The 17379-nt window shown below is 38.3% G+C and overlaps 1 protein-coding gene across 6 annotated transcripts in view; it reads right to left on the reverse strand.

Moving 5' to 3' along the window:
- ARID1B (AT-rich interaction domain 1B) overlaps positions 1-17379 on the reverse strand; it is a 351874-nt gene that overhangs the window by 26856 nt on the left and 307639 nt on the right. For 3 of the 6 annotated variants that reach the window (XM_018569469.1, XM_018569468.1, XM_018569471.1), the window contains 4 exons: positions 8317-8423; positions 7493-7651; positions 6080-6289; positions 913-1117 (listed from right to left, as the gene is read on the reverse strand). In XM_018569469.1, coding sequence (XP_018424971.1) covers positions 913-1117; positions 6080-6289; positions 7493-7651; positions 8317-8423 — 681 coding nt within the window. The remainder of the gene's footprint in view (positions 1-912; positions 1118-6079; positions 6290-7492; positions 7652-8316; positions 8424-17379) is intronic. The other 3 variants (XM_018569472.1, XM_018569473.1, XM_018569470.1) reach the window with 1 other exon arrangement.

Genomic DNA, 17379 nt, shown 5'->3' on the forward strand with positions numbered 1-17379 from the left:
ATGCTATTCCATTTGAACGGCAACCAAACATGTCCTGAATGCAGCTGTGTTCTACTGCATTGTAGCATACCACAACAAAAATGTAGCAGAAAATAAACATTAAAGCCAATTCATCTTGAATAGCTTGCCTCACCAAGCATGCTACAACATGCCTCAATTCATGAAAATGCAATGGGGCTGCAGTGCATTACGTTCTGAAGTAAATAGGCTTTCAATTGGATTCTTGTGATTACACGAATCCATCAGGCTGTATTGAATATCTAAAAGGCGAGTAAAAGATAATTCTTGAACAATTTAAAATGAAAAATACATATATTTATAAAAATAAACACATATACATATAAAATGAATACAAGTGTTTTGTGTTTCACAGTTCCCTTTCAAAGTTTACCTGTAACTCAAGCTGGCCACATAAAAAAATATGAGAATATATGTATTTATAAAAAATTCATATTAGTGGTCCGCGAGATTTAAAATGATGAATTTAGTGGTCCATGAGGTCCGAAAGGTTGGAGACCGCTGCATTAGAGCATTCATTCTTGCCATCATTGAGTAAACTAATTTATTTCCAAAGCCCTTAAAAATGTTATCCAGGCTTGCTACTTGAATGGAATCCCAGACGTATTAAACGGGTTTCTTTGTGCCTAGCACATTATTACAAATCTGTACAATATTTTCTCGAACTGTGAGTTCAGATAAACAATTTTCCATTCTGCTCCTTCGATTTCCCTCGTCAGTATGGTGGAAAATGAATATTAGACCCCACCAACCATTAGAAAGTTGAATGGATGTTCCAAAAACAAAGATTTTCAAACAAAGTTCTACAGTTTATAGCCAGCTTAACACTAAATTACTACCATTAGGTGACTTAGACAATTCTGTAAATCATTGCATGCAATTTTCCGCACTTACCAGGAGATGGCGGCTGAATCTTAGGCTGTTTCTTCGACTCTCCAGGATTGAAGATCTCTGGAGGAGGCTCCTCCCCTCTCTCTATCTTGCATTCAAAAGCAAACAGGTACTGGATATACTGCTTTTTCAGTGAGCTTGCCGCGCTGCTAGAAGTGCCAACATTTAGATTTGTCGAAAGCTCTCGCCATTTCTTATTCTTATTAACCTAAAACAAAAAGAAGGCCATTGTTTCACAATTTATTTTCTAGTCGGATGTAAAAATAGAGAGAAAATGCACAAACTTTTACTGTTTGCTTTCCCTTCCTATATTTTTTAATGTGCCTCTTTTAAGTAACGCTCATTACTCCCACTCAGCAATGCAATGCCAGCATTTGCAGTTATAAAACCATTAAAGAACCTCCTGATAGCAACATAAAAGGCGTTGGAGGCTTCTGAATGCTGCATCCCCTAAATGCTAAGCTCATTTCAGAAGGGATGTGCGGCAAAAGGATGGCAATTTACATCCAGCCAATGCACTAGAGCATGCGTGCACTCGCAAGCCTGTTTCAATTTAAAAAAAAGAAGACTCGCTACTAGCATCTCATTTAAAAAACAATAAAAATAACAGCAACTGTGTTATTACACAATTTAGTGTAATTGTGGGAGCTTTAAATGTGGAACGAAAACATGTTTATTTTCTAGATGCTTCAACGGGGACGAGCCGTGCCAAGTGATACTGATCCCTCTACAAATCTGGAGAGCGTGAGCTGCCTGCTGGAAGGAGTTAATCCTGAATGAATAACTCACCGAGGATGAAGGCAGTTAGCCGGGCTCCATTCACACCTATGTATTTTTCATTAGTATTTTACACATGCAAACAGGAGGCAAAAACCATATCAAAAATTAAACAAAAAGTCTCCTGCTAGGCTTTTCCTGAGGGGCTTTTTAACATATTCTCTGTACTGCAGTAGGAAAATGTGAAGAGATCAGAAAAGCCTAAGCATTAAAATGCTAAATTGAATGTTGAGGGAGATACAACTAAAAGTGTGAATGGACCCTTGCAGACCCAAAAATAGGAACGTGAATAGACTCGCTTATAAATCTGCATAGCTGCTGAAAAACATGGATTCCTTCAAAAAGGCAATGGAAAGAACAAAGATGATATACAAAGTACAGTAATCCATCAAAGCTGGTGAGTCACAAATCACTTTTCATGAATCTCACAATAAAAAAAATAAGCTGGCTGTTATGGGTTTACTTTGCTTTGCAAACTGTGAGTTGCAGCTCCTCCTTAAAGTTAAACTCAGGTAAAAAACTTTAATTTTAATATATTCGTTGAAGGACATACAACTACGGTACTTTGTGTGCACCAAATGCCTTTGCAAACCCAGATAATACCTTGAAAAAGTAGCAGTGACCTCATCTCTGGCCTGCACATAGCCTGAGATGAAAGGAGAGGTGTGGGCGGGACCCAGCGGGCCCCACCCACTGCAGGCTGCCTGCAGAAAGTACAGAGAGGGGCAGGATCAAGACCAGTGATCTTGTACAAGGAGAGTGAGCAGCAGTGATGGGTCTTAATTAGAGGAAATTCTTGCACAGAGGCAGAATGTAGGAGGTTTTTTTTATGCTTACATAAGTATACGTACATTAAAAAGTGATTTTAAGGTCAATAGGTTTTCAGGCTATTTCAAATGCAGATTAAATCACTTACAATGGATGCTGCTTTTTGATGTTTATAGTAATAGTTTCCTAGAGAATCAGCTGGTTCCATGAGCACTGGCCCTTATATCCTGTATTAAAGTGGCTCCACTCCCTTGCAGGGTCCTGTGGAGCAACCCTTGTGTGTGCTAGTAAGCTGTGTGTATTTCTCTACAATCACACGGGCAAATCAAGCCACTTCCCCCTCCGATACCTTTTTCTTTTAGTGTCATGTGACAGTTATTCTAAAACAATACAGACTAATGATTTTAAGACAGTGGTGGAGCACCAGGGCGTGGTCCCAGCTGCAAACACTGCGACCCTGGTAGTTTTGCCACTGACTCCAAGCTGTAGAAGGACTACAAATCTAAGCAATGCATTATACAGCAATGCAGAATACCACCAGCTATAGATGACTACAAATCCCAGTGATACATTATACAGCAATGATGAATACCACCAGCTGTAGATGACTACAAATATCTGCAGTCAGAAAACATAGATAGCACCATGGCTGGGATGAGGAGGAATGCTGTGCAGTCAGATAACATGATACTGTGGCTGGGATGAGGAGGAATGATCTGTGGTAAGATAACATGGTCCCATGGCTGTGATGAGGAGGAATGCTCTGCAGTCAGATAACATAGTACCATGGCTGGCAAGAGGAGGGATGCTCTGCAGTCCAATAACATTGTACCATGGCTGAGATGGTATGTTATCTGACTGCAGTGCATTCCTCCTCATGATTGGGATGAGGAGGAATGCTCTGCAATCAGATAACGTACCATGACTGGAATGAGGAGTAATGCTCTGCAGTCAGATAACATGTACCATGGACGGTATGAGGAAGAATGCTCTGCACTCAGATAATATGTATCATCCATCAAACGAGGAGGAATGATCTGCATATCTCAGGAGCGGAATTGCTGTACCCGGCAGGAGCCACTCCCCATCTTTGCTCTCCCCTGCCATCTCTGCCCCCACGAATTTTACCTTCTTCAGAGGGGCTGCATGTTTTTTTTTTAAATCAAGTAATTTTTTATTAAGATTTTACAGAAAGTTATAACACAGTGTCATGTTGCAGTCAGTACAGCATGAGAGGGGCTGCATGTTACTTCTGTCGGAGTGTAGCCTCCCTCCTCCTCTCCTGGTGGGTCCCGGAGTCAATGCCGTGTCAGTGCCGAAGTCTCAGGAGGTGGAAGATGTGCAGGCCGGCACTGTAAAAAGCACCGCGAATTCCCAAGAAGGCTGCCACCAGGTCCCCAGCAAGAGCAGGACCTTATGGCAGCAGAATCCATTAAAATATTTAAAGCACGGGTATCGGTTTTTAGTATCGGGGCATTTTCACGAGTATGATACTGATACTGGTATTGGTGCATCCCTACTGAAGACTGTTCTGTCTCTTGTGATCTTTTTATATATCCGGATTAATTATTGAAACATTTTGAGAGTTTAATACTACTTTCATGCAACACATAAGGACATATGTATAAAGCAGTGAATGAGACCTTCACCAAACATGTCATTTAAAACACATTAACATTTCATCAGCAATAATTGTTTGGTGAATGTCATATATATTACTTTAAAAATATGCCCTATAGTGTGAATGGGGCCAAAAGGGTCAGTCCATCCAAAACTATTTCCAGGTATGGCACTTTCTACTTGCACACCCTATTTTTGAATGGAATTAGTAGCTGCAAACTGGGAATCCATAGACCTCTATTGGCATGGCTATATCCATTAAAAAAATAGCAGGGACTATAAGAAAAACGCGCACAGACCAGAAGCATTAAGCTAAAAGTACCACAATATTCCAGGCAGAGAGCTCGGCAAGGACAGCACGGCGCTCAGTGTAAATAACACTTAAAGGGCGTGAGTACGTGGAAATTGCTTTCTTGCACTTCAAACGCACATCAAAGGCAAGTCAGCAGGTTCACATTGACTCTAATGGACTAGTGTAGACAACAGAGGCTGTGTTTGACTTGCTTTTTACATTTCTTTGGGCACAGTAACTCTGTTTGAGGTGCATTTGAATTGCAGGCAAAGCACATCAAGCGCAGCATTTTGCATTCGAACGCGTGCATTTGAGTATTGCTATGTTCGAATATAAAATAGATGCATTTCACATAACTGCCAATCTTCACAAGCTTTAAAGGATAAGTGCACTTTAAAACAAATTGCACTCATGCTTTCTGCCTCTTTAAATTGACATTAACCATTCCTCCTTCCCCCTGTGCAGTTGCATACTTACTGAGTTTCAACGCGCCTCACCTCTGTTGTTTGTCTACATCCTGCGCCAGACATCTCCTTCTCATGGCCGCGCCTGCACTTTACTTTCCTATTGACTTCTATGGGGCTCGTCTCCTAGAGCAAGACGAGCCCCATAGAAGTCAATGAGAATGTATTGTGAAGGCATATCCAAAGAGAGATATTTACTGCACGATGTAAGCAAAAAAACAAATGCCAAGTCCATCAGAACTCACTTGTACAGGGGAAGGGAGGGATTGGTGACGTCATTTTTAAGTTGCCAAAAGGATAATTGGACTTTGTTTTAAAGTGCCCATATGCTTTAATACTTACCTCCCAATGTTCTTTCCATGGATATTTCCTGAAGCTCTCATTTAAACCAAATATTTTCTCATATCTGTTAAGGATTTGGGTGAGATATTGGGGTTTATTTACTAAGGCAAATAGGCTGTTCACTTTGCAAGGAGAGTAAGGCCCAAAGCACACCTGCAATCTGCCAATGCTGTCAACTTGCCAGCATCAGGATCACTAAAACATGCAGAGAAACTGTTCATCTGCTTCATGGGTCACTGGCCAGAAGGGCTAGATATCACTCACTTGCAGATGCAGATGTGCCATGTTCCAAAAAGTCCCATAGCAGGGACAGATGAAAGTTTGCCTCACAAGGTGAACTTGGTAAATTATTACAAATTACATTAGCAATGGTTTCTGAATTATCATTTAGTCAAGGATTTTTGGATCACCACAATACTGTATATGGACTATTATTGTGTAACTCCAGTCAAAAATGTCTTTTCACTTTTTTATTTCTGGTTAGAGTAGAGAAGGGGTAGATCCCTTAGCTTTGGACCCATTTGGAGACTTCCTCTCAGAAAATTAGAGCAGATGGTACAGAAAGGCGGAAATGGAACAGAAAGGCGGAAATGGGATAGAAAGGCAAAATCACCAGCATGGACACAGACAGCAATGAAAAGTTAGTATAGAGTCTAGTCCTCCCCCTCTACAGTAAAATAAATAACAATCGCATTTCTGTTGTTTCCTTTCTATAGATATCTCTCCTAACTTCCCATCCAGTGATGGTTTTACCATAACAAAAAGTGAGGATTAATCTTTCTCAAATATACCCAAGCAGCAATAAAAACCTGACAGGTATACTAGCCCCCCACCCTATCCACAACTAATTAAAACATAGTTTGACCTGGCATTAATGATAAGTATGACATATTGATTTTCATATTACCTGAGCCAGACCACCAATCTCCTTGACACAGAAGTAAAGCCTGACCAAGTCTAGGGGCTTCCTACCAACAGCTGGCAATGTTGCAACAGGTGTTCCTCTCTCCTCCATAAAAGTCAGGTATCTGTCCACCCACATCTTGCGTTCAGGTTCGCTCCCCAACTCATACAACTTAGTTATCTTTTCTCCAGTGGTAGTAGATGAATTGGCTTTCTGCATTGCGTGGAAAGAGTGTAAGATGTATTAACATAACTGTACTTCATTATAAAACACAAGCATACAGACACCTTACCTGGAAGTAAACATTTCTTGTCATGGCACAAAAAACCCAAACTACATATACAGGAATATCTTATTACGTAATGCCGGTAATGAGCTGATTTACATCAGAGCAATTGTTTTCAGTAAATTTGTCAGATTTAAGCTGGTTTACAAAAAGAGAAGTAAAAAAAAAAAGTAGTCTAGGTTACAGAGGAAGGACATTTGCCTTACAGAGTGTTCCAGCGAGAATTTTAGATTGTCCCCCAATTTAAGTGGCAAGGGTCAAAACACGTAGAGAAATAAATACGTACAAATGTATGTATGTATGTATCCTTTGTCTGTTTTTTTTTTCTTTACTCATTTTGCAAAATCTCATGCCAAGAGGAAATCATATAACATACCCCATATTCGCCTAGTGATTCCTTCTAGCTTGATCTGATGTTGCTGCCAGTAACAGTACTCTTTACAGTACTCTTTAATTCAAAATAACTTTAAAGTGGATATACAGTATTATCTACAACAACAAGCACTTAGCAACAGAAATCCAGATTTTCCAAGTACTGAATACAAACTGAAAAGGTAAAACTAGATATTGACCAAGGATGTAACCATTTCTCCTTTCTATCTATCTAGTTTTCAGGACCACAATAATATAAGGAGTGTTAGGGATATATCAACCTGACAATCAATGATGACGCAGTTCTAGCTTATAAATAAAAACCACTCTCACAAATGCACAGAAATCCCTCTTCCTTGTTAATTCTGAGAAAATATTTAATTGTGGAAATCAGTAAATAAAAACATTATTAAATGGCGCAGAGAAAGCAGCACTTAACATTGTTTTACAGACAACAGCTTCTACATGTACTAAATAAGAAGGATTTATGAAGCAAATTTAAACTCCAATTAATGCCAATACATGTTAAAAATATTTCATTCATAACACATTTGATTTAGATTATTTCAAATCTTATTTTTTTGCAATGTTCCAAACTTAGTCACAAAAGGGCATTCATAATATTGTACACACTTTTCATTTTAGCCAAATTACAAAGAAAAAAAAAAGGAAAGATATACTAGAATAAAAATAAAAATACATGCTAACAGTAGTTTGAATTATTTCCAAATATAAAATAACAAAACAGGGCCACTTACAGGGCTTGATGGAGTCTTTGGCCAGCCTGGGCTGTTAATGCTATCACTTTCATCTCCATGAAAGGAGGAGATGCTAGCGGAGCTTGGGGACAATGGGGAAGGGACTGGCAGGTTGGCTGGGGTTGGGGGCTGAGATATACCCTGTGAACTGTAGCTATCCTGTAGTAGAAGAATACAAAGCAAAATGTGACATGAACCGGGCAAACTTTACCAAAAAAATAAATAGATCAACTGGTAATGCAAAAATGTTGCATGTATGGAAAGAGGGAGGGGTAAAAAAACAAGCATATAAGATGCATGAATTGAAGGCTGTTAATTAATTGGCTAGCAATTAGTGCATATTTGGCAGGTTCGTAGATGCTTGGCTAATGTTACTAAGCCACCATGCTTACTTCAAGCAAACATGAAATGCTTAAGCATGGATTGCCCCCTCGGTGAAAATAAAATTAAAGCTGCTTGCCCTACATTCAAGGGGAATGGGGGAGCAAATTATTTGTTATGCCTATGTGCTGTTTAGACGGCCAGCAACAGAAGCTTAAACTGAAGGCAAGAAGGGAAAATGGCTGCAGTTTAGAATCCAGGCATAAGAAACCCCCAGCTCAAAATATCCCCAAGCTCATGATCATTCCTTTTGCCCCAAAGTCAGAATGAAATTAGAACTAGTATCTTTCAGATCCAGACCATCTAAACAAATATAGGCCCGCAAAACAGATGGAAAACACATGCAGCAGAGAAAAGAAACTGAAAAAATAAGTAGATAATGGAAGACAATATGGACGACACAGCGAGCCAACAAAACTGCTACCACATGCAGGAGGAAATACCTTTGACTTTATTTCAGGGTGGGGAGGCCCATCTTCTTTACCATCGAGTTTCAGGGAAGGAGGCAGTTTAGTATCTCCAGTCATCATTTCAGCAAGACCCAAGTGACCTAAAAAACAGCAAAACTTTGTTTTATCATAATACATAAGGTTTTTGTATTTATTTATTTTTTACAGATTGAATAAAAAAAATCATAAATGTGGTCATTGGAGGCAGCTATTTTGTCAATATGTTATGGCTTGACTGAGATCCTGATGCAGTGTCATGTTGGGATGAGGTCCCTAGCTCTCCTCCGAGTCCATGCGAACAGACAGCAAGACTCACCTATTGTTCCAGGATCCTCTACGTAGAAACAACATAAAGCCCACATCCTTCTACTGGAATAGCCAATAAAAGTGCAATGCGCAACGGGGATTAATGGCGTACCGGCATACCGGCATTCGCTCACCTATCGATGCTGTCACAGCTCTCTGCCGTGACAGGGGAGGGGCTGGATTCCCCCCTCCCCACTCCGATCCGCCAGCGCTGACTGGCGGAATGGACGTGGAGGGGGCGGGTACAGCTGGCTCTGCCTCTAGACAGGCAGAGCCAGCTGTCAGTCACGCAGCTGGGCGGATCCTGACATAGTTGTCGGGATCTGCTTCAGCTGCGGCATCTCAGTATACCGCAAGCAGCAGCTCACAGTATACTGCGGCGTCTTACTATACCGTGAGCTACAGCTCGCGGTATACTGAGCCTAGGGTGACAGGAGGACGCTAGTTTGCATCCTCCTGTTACCTAAGGAGAACTATGGGGAAAAGCCTTAACCACATAGTTCTCGTTTAAGCAACAGATAACTGATCCTAGATATTTTTCCAATAGGGATTAGAAAAAAAACAAACATCTGACTGGTTAACAATGACCTCAGATATAAAAAAGACACATTAAAGCAGCTCTGTAATTATTATTACATCATTACATTTCTTTTGAAGGCATGCAGTGTACAGCAAGGCTGAAGTGTGAAGCAGCGCAAGAAGCCAATCAGTTCATGTGCTGATAAGAAACATGCTGACAGGAGGCGAAAGCAGAATGTCAATAAGATGAGCTCATCGCTGTGCTGCTTCCCCTTTTACTGCCCATAAACAGAATGGGGCAGATCCAGGATGACTTTGTCTCAGAAGGCATGGGTTGAATGATGCTAGCCATCAGACTGAAGGTATCTAGCAGCTTGGAAAAAAAATACTGCAGGGGAATCTGTGAACTGAAGATGAATATTGCAGCAAAAGCTGGTTTTATTTAATTTTTCAATGGGCTTTTAATTTTTAACTTCTTGTTTTTGACTGGAGTTCATCGACAAACAGCATTACTTTTTTTGGCATGTCAACAAATATTTACACAGAAATCCTAAAACCCAAAAATGGTTAAATAAGCAAATGTACAAATGTGATGATGCTACTGTACATCCTGTTGATGCGTACTGAAAGGGTTAAGAATGAACTCCTTTTACATGATTATCTGGGTGAGAATTTTAAAATAATCTGTAGAACTTTAACAGAAATGTTTTCATCTAAATGAAACTATTGGGCAAATGCTGCATTTGAAATGCACTGAAGAATACAAAAATAATCTGTTTACCGTCTGCTAAATTATGACTGCAAACAGTGGCGTATTATTGTGCTTTGGAAAATAATTAGACTTAATCACAGCAGAGAGAGCTTATGCAGGACTCTGGCGGACAAACTGGCAAGCATCACCATGCTAATTTGCGAATATCCATAACACCACCACAGGTTTGCAATAACCACAATTCTGCCAACACCCTACCGAGTCATGTGCAAAACACATTTAAAATTTTGTGCTGCTTATTAGGCAACAATGTCATCCTGTTGCGGGAAGAAAATATGCCATTCTAAAGTGATATTGACTGATCTGAGCTAATTGTTTGCAGCATTTTCTCAGTCTTGGCTCTGCTTTTTCAGATGAACATGTCTACACCATTAAAAAGTCCATCATATCAAATCAGGCATTTTTATTTTTGGCAGGTGGTGACGAGTTAAATCACCTAAGGGTTTCTTCTGCCCCTTGGGGACTTGAGTGGTGAGATCTCTGTGTATGACTTGCACACTTTGCTGCAGCCACTTCAAGTTGCAGGAACACCGCACAGTAAATGTTGCCACTATGTTCCTCAAGAATTTAAAGAAGCCTGTGAGTGGTTCAACCCCCATACTTCACCTATACCGGACATGTGGGTCGCTGCCTGAAACCCACAATTCTGGAATAGGTGAATGCCTGTTTAAATACTTAAATGAGTTTTAAAGTCCCAGCATTTACTATCCTGTTATAACATCAGCATTGTTGGAATACAGGAATACATACTAGAGTTGTTTTTGATAATGCAATCAAAGCTAACTGGAAAAAAAAATCCTTTTTCTGTATTGAGTGCTGCCTTCCGTCTGCCCAATACTTTCAACAACTTCTTGGATTTCTAGTGTGCTTTGCATATCTTTCCCTGCTGATTGATGTAATGCAATTTTGATTTCTCAAGATCACATAGCCCATAATGCAGCCCATAGCCCAGCAAGCAATGATAATGTTACATTGTTCAGATGTTGAGTTATAGTTCAGAAGGCATCCTCTTATGAGGTGTGACACAAGTGCACAACTGAAAGTGCATATTCACAGGGCTGAGTGAAATTGTGTCAGTGAATTGAGGAAGTACATCCTAAGGAGCATCGTCCATACGTTTACAACAATTCTAACTCAATGTTGTTATTAAGGGTGGAATAGAATTTATGGAAAATCAATATACAAATACATATTTATTTTTAGATTTTACCATAAAACCACTTTCATTTCTATTGCATGCTGAGATCCAAAAGACTGTTCTATTTTGCAAACAGACACGTCTCTCATTTTCATATTGGGACTCTCCACTTTTCACTACCCTCATGTAGTGCAATTGGCCAAAAAGAGTGAAGGATGGTCTTACTGTTCAATAAGGAAGCAAAGGTTTGAATAATAAACACCCAGGTTTCTGAGGTTTCAGGGTGTATTTTGGAAATTGACTGAACATGTGTGATTAGTTTCCCAAAGTCCCTTCAGTAGCTGTTAGGAGCATATAGGTACACTGCTGTATTGAGGTTAACAGGTAAAGGAAACATTTGCAGTTATTGAACTAAAATTACAACTGTGAAAGGCTTGCCACACATTCCATAATTCTGGAAACTTTTTTTTAATTTACTTACTTAGATTACTTTTTTTAACTTTTTATTAAGTTTCTCTTAAATACAGTAAAATCATGCAAATAACACTAATAATCCAATCATATTCACAAAGGCAGTTTTCATATGCAATTAATAAATGCTTTTAAGCATGGCTTGACCACAGGTCATTAATAACAGATACCCATGTAAGGCCGTGAACCTTTTTATATTTGTTTTTATATATATATTTTTTCTTAAATAATGTAAAATTATACAAATACCTCTAAACAATCCAATCATATTCACAAGGGCAGGTTTTATAAACATTTATTAAATGCTTTTTAGCATGGCTTGACCGCAGTTCATTAATTACAAATGACCATGTAAGGTCAGAACATTAAGTACTCATGATATCAACACCATGACACATTCATAATTAAAAAAAAATATCTAACACAAGCTCTAGTAAAAGTTATCCATGAGATCAAAACTGATGATTGTGAGGGGCTGAACTTGCTGGAAATGATCATTTCTATAATATAGTTACCTATGCGAATCTGCCAGGCAGCCAAGGTACCAACTAAATGTACAAACTTTAGATTTACCAACAGCGCAGTTTGAAGACCTATCTAAACAATCCATTCAGTTTATATGCAATCATGTAATCCCACACACTACATAGTAGTAAATCTAAAAAAGATTATATAATTTACATGCTTCTCTTCCACTGGATTCTGTACAATTTACAGGTTTGTAAACAGTGAAAGTTACAATGTAAAAATACTTTAAATGCAGTCTCGGCTGTTTCAAACTGGAAATGTATCACTAACCATTCAGGAATAGCTGGAAGGGGTCCTTTAATCCCACAAGGTTCAGTTTCCCTCCCGTCATATAAATCATATTCAAAGAATAATGATATTGCACTATTCCCCACATTTTAAAGTGACACTAAACTCAGGAGTTCCCTCGGAGCTCAGCCAAAGCCCCGGTCCCCTGACTCTTATGGACAGCTGGCCCTCTGCCAGCTGCCACCTGATCAACGCCATGCAAACCGCACAGAATACTCCTTCATTGGTTAATAAAGACGTTCTATGTCACAACGGCTAAATCTGTGTCTGTATTGCATGTTCAAACCTTAGTTACCATAAGTAATAACAGGTTAATAGAGGTTTACTCCAGGCATATACGATTTTGAAAATTCTTGAGAATTGCTTAAATAATGCATTACGCATTAAATAAACCCATTAGATTTTAGTCGACTAAATCTACTGGAGATTTAGTCAACAACACTAGACTAAAACAATTCAGATGACTAAAATATGACAAACTAAAATGGCATTTTACTCAACAGACTAAGACCATGAAAACTAAATTGAAACTTCAAAATTAACACTGCCTAACTGTTAACAAAACTGTATCTTATTTTGTATCACTTGGCTGTAGATCCTCAAATCATCTCTGAATTGGTGTTGACATTGTCCTTCCTTCTGGAGGGCGGCTACTTTTGTTCCCCATGGTCCCTGTGTGTGTTGTAAAGTAGCCACAGCTCCCTGCTCACTCACTCACAAAAGTAGCCACCCTCCAGAAGGAAGGACAGTGTCAGCACCAATTCAGAGTTGATTTTATGATCTACAGCCGAGTGATACACAAATGAGATACATTTTTGTTAATAATCATGGTTAACTCCTTAGTTTAGTCTCACTTTAAGGAGCTTTTACTGATGCTATTATAGGCAAACTCCAGCCCTCCAGCTGTGGTGCTACTACAAATCCCATTCGGCATTGCAAGACCGACAGCCACAGGTATGACTCCCTGAAGCACATGCTTGATTGGATTTGTAGTTTCACCACAGCTGGAGGGCCAGCATTTGTCTACCGCAGGTTAAATGTGCAAGTTTAAAGTCCTCAAGGCATTGTTCATTTTGACAGCAAATTTTGATTTTGTTTTAGTCGTAGCCTTTTGACTAAAATGTGATTTAGTTTTAGTCATCTGATTTGTCAACGACATACGATCTACAGTAGATTTGGTCTACTAAAATCTAGTGGGTTTAGTTAAAGAGTAATTTAAGAATTTCTCTAGAATTTACAATCTCATTATATACTCCTGAAGTAAACATCTGTTAACCTATTACTTATGGTATTAAGGTTTGAACATGCAATACAGACACAGATTTAACTGTTGTGCTATATAACATGTCTTTATTTATATTAAAATTAGATTAAACCAAGTCCTATACAGAAACAATAAAATGTAGTATTTTCAACAAAGGACCAATAATTAGATATGCATTGATCATCATAACTTGCATATGATATTCTTCTTTTTTTCAAGCAGAAGTACAACTCTAAAATATTGAAATGAAAATGATATTGGCTGTAATGCCATTGCACATATTATCTGTCCATTCAGGATGGAACCAAAACTGGAAGTCCGCGGACATTAGTTCTGAATGGATCTATTCCCAAATCATCTCTCCCTTACATTTTAGTCCAGTTTTAGTTAGTCGACTAAAATGTCAATATATTCTCATTTTAGTTTCAGTCATCATAACTTGATAACTGAAAATAACGTTTTAATTTCGTTTTTTTCTAGTTTTAGTCACTAAAAAGGTGTTGTCAACGAACTTAACACTGCCTTTAGGCATTGTATATTAATGTACTTTAAAAAAAGCTGTCCCTGTCATCTGCACACTGCTATCTATTCTAACCACTAGAAGCTGCCTGTAGTGTCCTATGTATAATCCTGCTCCAAACAACTGAAAGGTAATAATATGGGAACACAAACATTTAAATTAGCCAAAGCAAACCTGAGAGCAGAACCTAACTATATTTGCTATATTCTATTAAGATAACCGATAACGCTCTGGGAATCCTTTGTCATGTATTAAATGTTTATTTATGTTTATCTTTAAAACAAGTGGGAAATAATATATATATATACAGTATTTATACTGTATATATTTTAAAATTGCAGAATCAGCAGGCAAAGCAGACTAATCACAACAGCTGTTACTTAAAATTCAATTTGGCCATATGCATAACAAGTGCTGTTTCTACAGAGGCAGAAACAACAATGCTTCAAACCAAATTTTACAGTAGGAAGGGAAATGGTCAAGTAATTCAAAGAAGAAAAAAAAAATGTGCTATTGATTGTACAGTTGGCTATTCCACAACGGCACATAAATCCCTGAGGAAGGGCAATCTGCCATCTGTTTGCTTTAGGTAAGAGATACAGCTTACCATGTACAGAGCAAAACAAATAAATATGCCTATTTGCAAGCCACAATCTAAATGTGCAGGAGTCAATTCGTGGTAGTGTGCCAAAAAAACAAACATAAAGACCAGCTCAAATAAATATCATATCCAAAATTGACCCCCATAAAAGTCTGTTAAATTGTAATTTGGACCACCACACATTATTGTTGGTTTACGTAAAATGATCTTGTAATTGTGTCACACATTCATGTGACTCTACAAAACAACTAAAAGTTCATGTGACTGTTCTAACAAATGTACTATTTAAATGTTTAGGCACAGAAATATGTAGGGAATTTATTTTGTATTTATTTTGTATAGGAATAAACTTGCATATATGTATAAAAGTTTCAGTCATGCATGAAACCTGAAACTTTGTGCGCTAAGCTAATGCTATCAAAGCTGCTAATTTGGCAGTTAAACACATTTTCAAAAGAGCAAGAAAGAGCAAAAACTGAAATCAACAGTTAATGCTTTCTAGGGAACACTGCAGCTGTGCTCAAGCCAGAAAGTCTATTTGGTTTATCTTCACTGGTTTACTGCAGCTTTGTTTTTGTATAATCTTGCTGTGCAACTTCCGTTTCTCTCTCCATGAGGACAGAAGGAGCCTACAATAGGCACACTTCAGGAACCCAACAATACCTAGTTTGTATAATGGCAATGTCAAACACGTGTTTCCACAATATGAAATATGTAGTCAGTCTTGATGAACACTAGAAGACCTGGGCTGCAAGGATCTTCCTCCTGTATACATTTCAGTGAAAAACTGGTTTGGTTCCGATCAACCATTTCTGACTCATGCAAAGGTTAAACTACTCTGGTATTGGCTGCGTGACCTTTATGGATTTCTATCTGAACCAACTGAATTCTAATATTATTAGACAAAGGTCATGGGATTTGGCCGAAAGTTTGTGAGCTATTATCTATAATGAACTTCTAATGCTGGCCATACACAACAATTTTCAAGCAATTCCAATACATGGAAGCTTTCAGCTGCAAAACATATTTATACATTTATTATACCAGTATTTTTAGGAGGTAGGCAGAAATGACAGACTCCTTTATAGGAAATATATTGTTAAAGCTGAGTTTGTTACACCTTGTCTGCTACCATTGTCATGGTGACCTCCAAACAATATAGGGACATATCAGATTAGAGTAATATGTACATAAAAAGCTAGATATTCTAAGTGAAAAAGAAAATAAAAAATTATAGCACAGGTAGCACAAATGTGTGCAATCATTACATATATGCATATGCACATTGTATTCATTAAAATACTTCCACTTTATGGAATGTTAGAATTAAAACTGAATGAGGAATATAAATGTAATTCCTTTATGGAATGTGATGTCATTTTTACTGCAATGTTCTATCTTTCTAAACTGTTATTTTCCTCAATGACAAGTACTGTGCACACTTAGTACAACTATTCCACAACAACTTTCTGAATTACAGTATATTCTACATCAGAATCAAGATTCAGAAGACTCTCTGTGCGACTAGTTTCTAAGTACCTCCTCAAAGTTATTAGCGGACTCAGATGTACTTAGACTAAAGCTGCCCAAACACCTTACGAATATTGGCCGATTTTCGTATGTGATCACGTTTTCGTCCAATATTCGTAGGGTTGATGGGCAGTGTACAACCGCAAATACTGTACAATCGATTTTCGCAAAGTTAGTGGCGTTTCCGTACGTCAAAATTCGTATGATCTACACTGCACATGCGCAGATGAAAATACGTGCGGTAGATTACCGCAATTTGTCCAGGTGCTTTCTTCTAATTACCGCTGATCCAACCTTGCGATAATCGGGGCAGGATGGGGCCACCGTACGAAAATCGCATGACGGTTCAATCATCGGACGAAAAGTTTCATCCGATGATCGCAAGGTGTATGGCCAGCTTTAGAGCTTGAATACCCAAAAAAGTGACCTTATAATAATTAGGAAATATCACTGAAAGTTCTAACACATTGGTTCTTCTCAAAGGGAAAGACCATCCTCATATTTTTTAAAAGCAAAAAAAAAATTTGGGCTAAAGATGGACTTTAAAGGCGGCATTCAAACTTAATTTTTTGGCACGTGTTTTTTTTATTGAATTCAATGGAAACTCTTTAAAATACATGCTGTAGTATAATCCTTGTTTGCTTGCTGGTTATAAAGTTTCACACATTACTGAAACTGAAATCCAGTATCTCGCTGTATCTTATTAAAGGAAGCACATGGCTAGAGGACATGTTTTACCAACAGTAAGCACAGGGAAAAAAATCCCGTATTCAATTAAAACAGTTCACTGGCTAAAGGCAACAGTGAGAGATCAAAGAGCTTTATTTTAAAAGCTGTTAATGTTTTGCTTTGGCTGTCAATATGCACACTGCTGGTTAGGAGAAGTTGCTCCAGTTTAAAGAATCATTTTCAAATTAACACATGGGTTTTCATTCTCTGCGGTAGCAAATCAGTGGTAATAAAATGAGGCTCAGTGTTGGGTTTATTTCCAAAGAGAGGAATTCTTACGGATCAGCAGTTTCAGCAAACTGAATCTGTCATGTTAAAATACTACCTTCCCCTATATCTCTCTATTAACAACTTCATGGCCCCAATGCTCTTTTATCTAAGTGACAGAAAA

This window comes from Nanorana parkeri, unplaced genomic scaffold, assembly GCF_000935625.1.
Source record: "Nanorana parkeri isolate BGI_ZX_2015 unplaced genomic scaffold, ASM93562v1 scaffold1339, whole genome shotgun sequence".
NCBI classification, from domain to species: Eukaryota; Metazoa; Chordata; class Amphibia; order Anura; family Dicroglossidae; genus Nanorana; species Nanorana parkeri.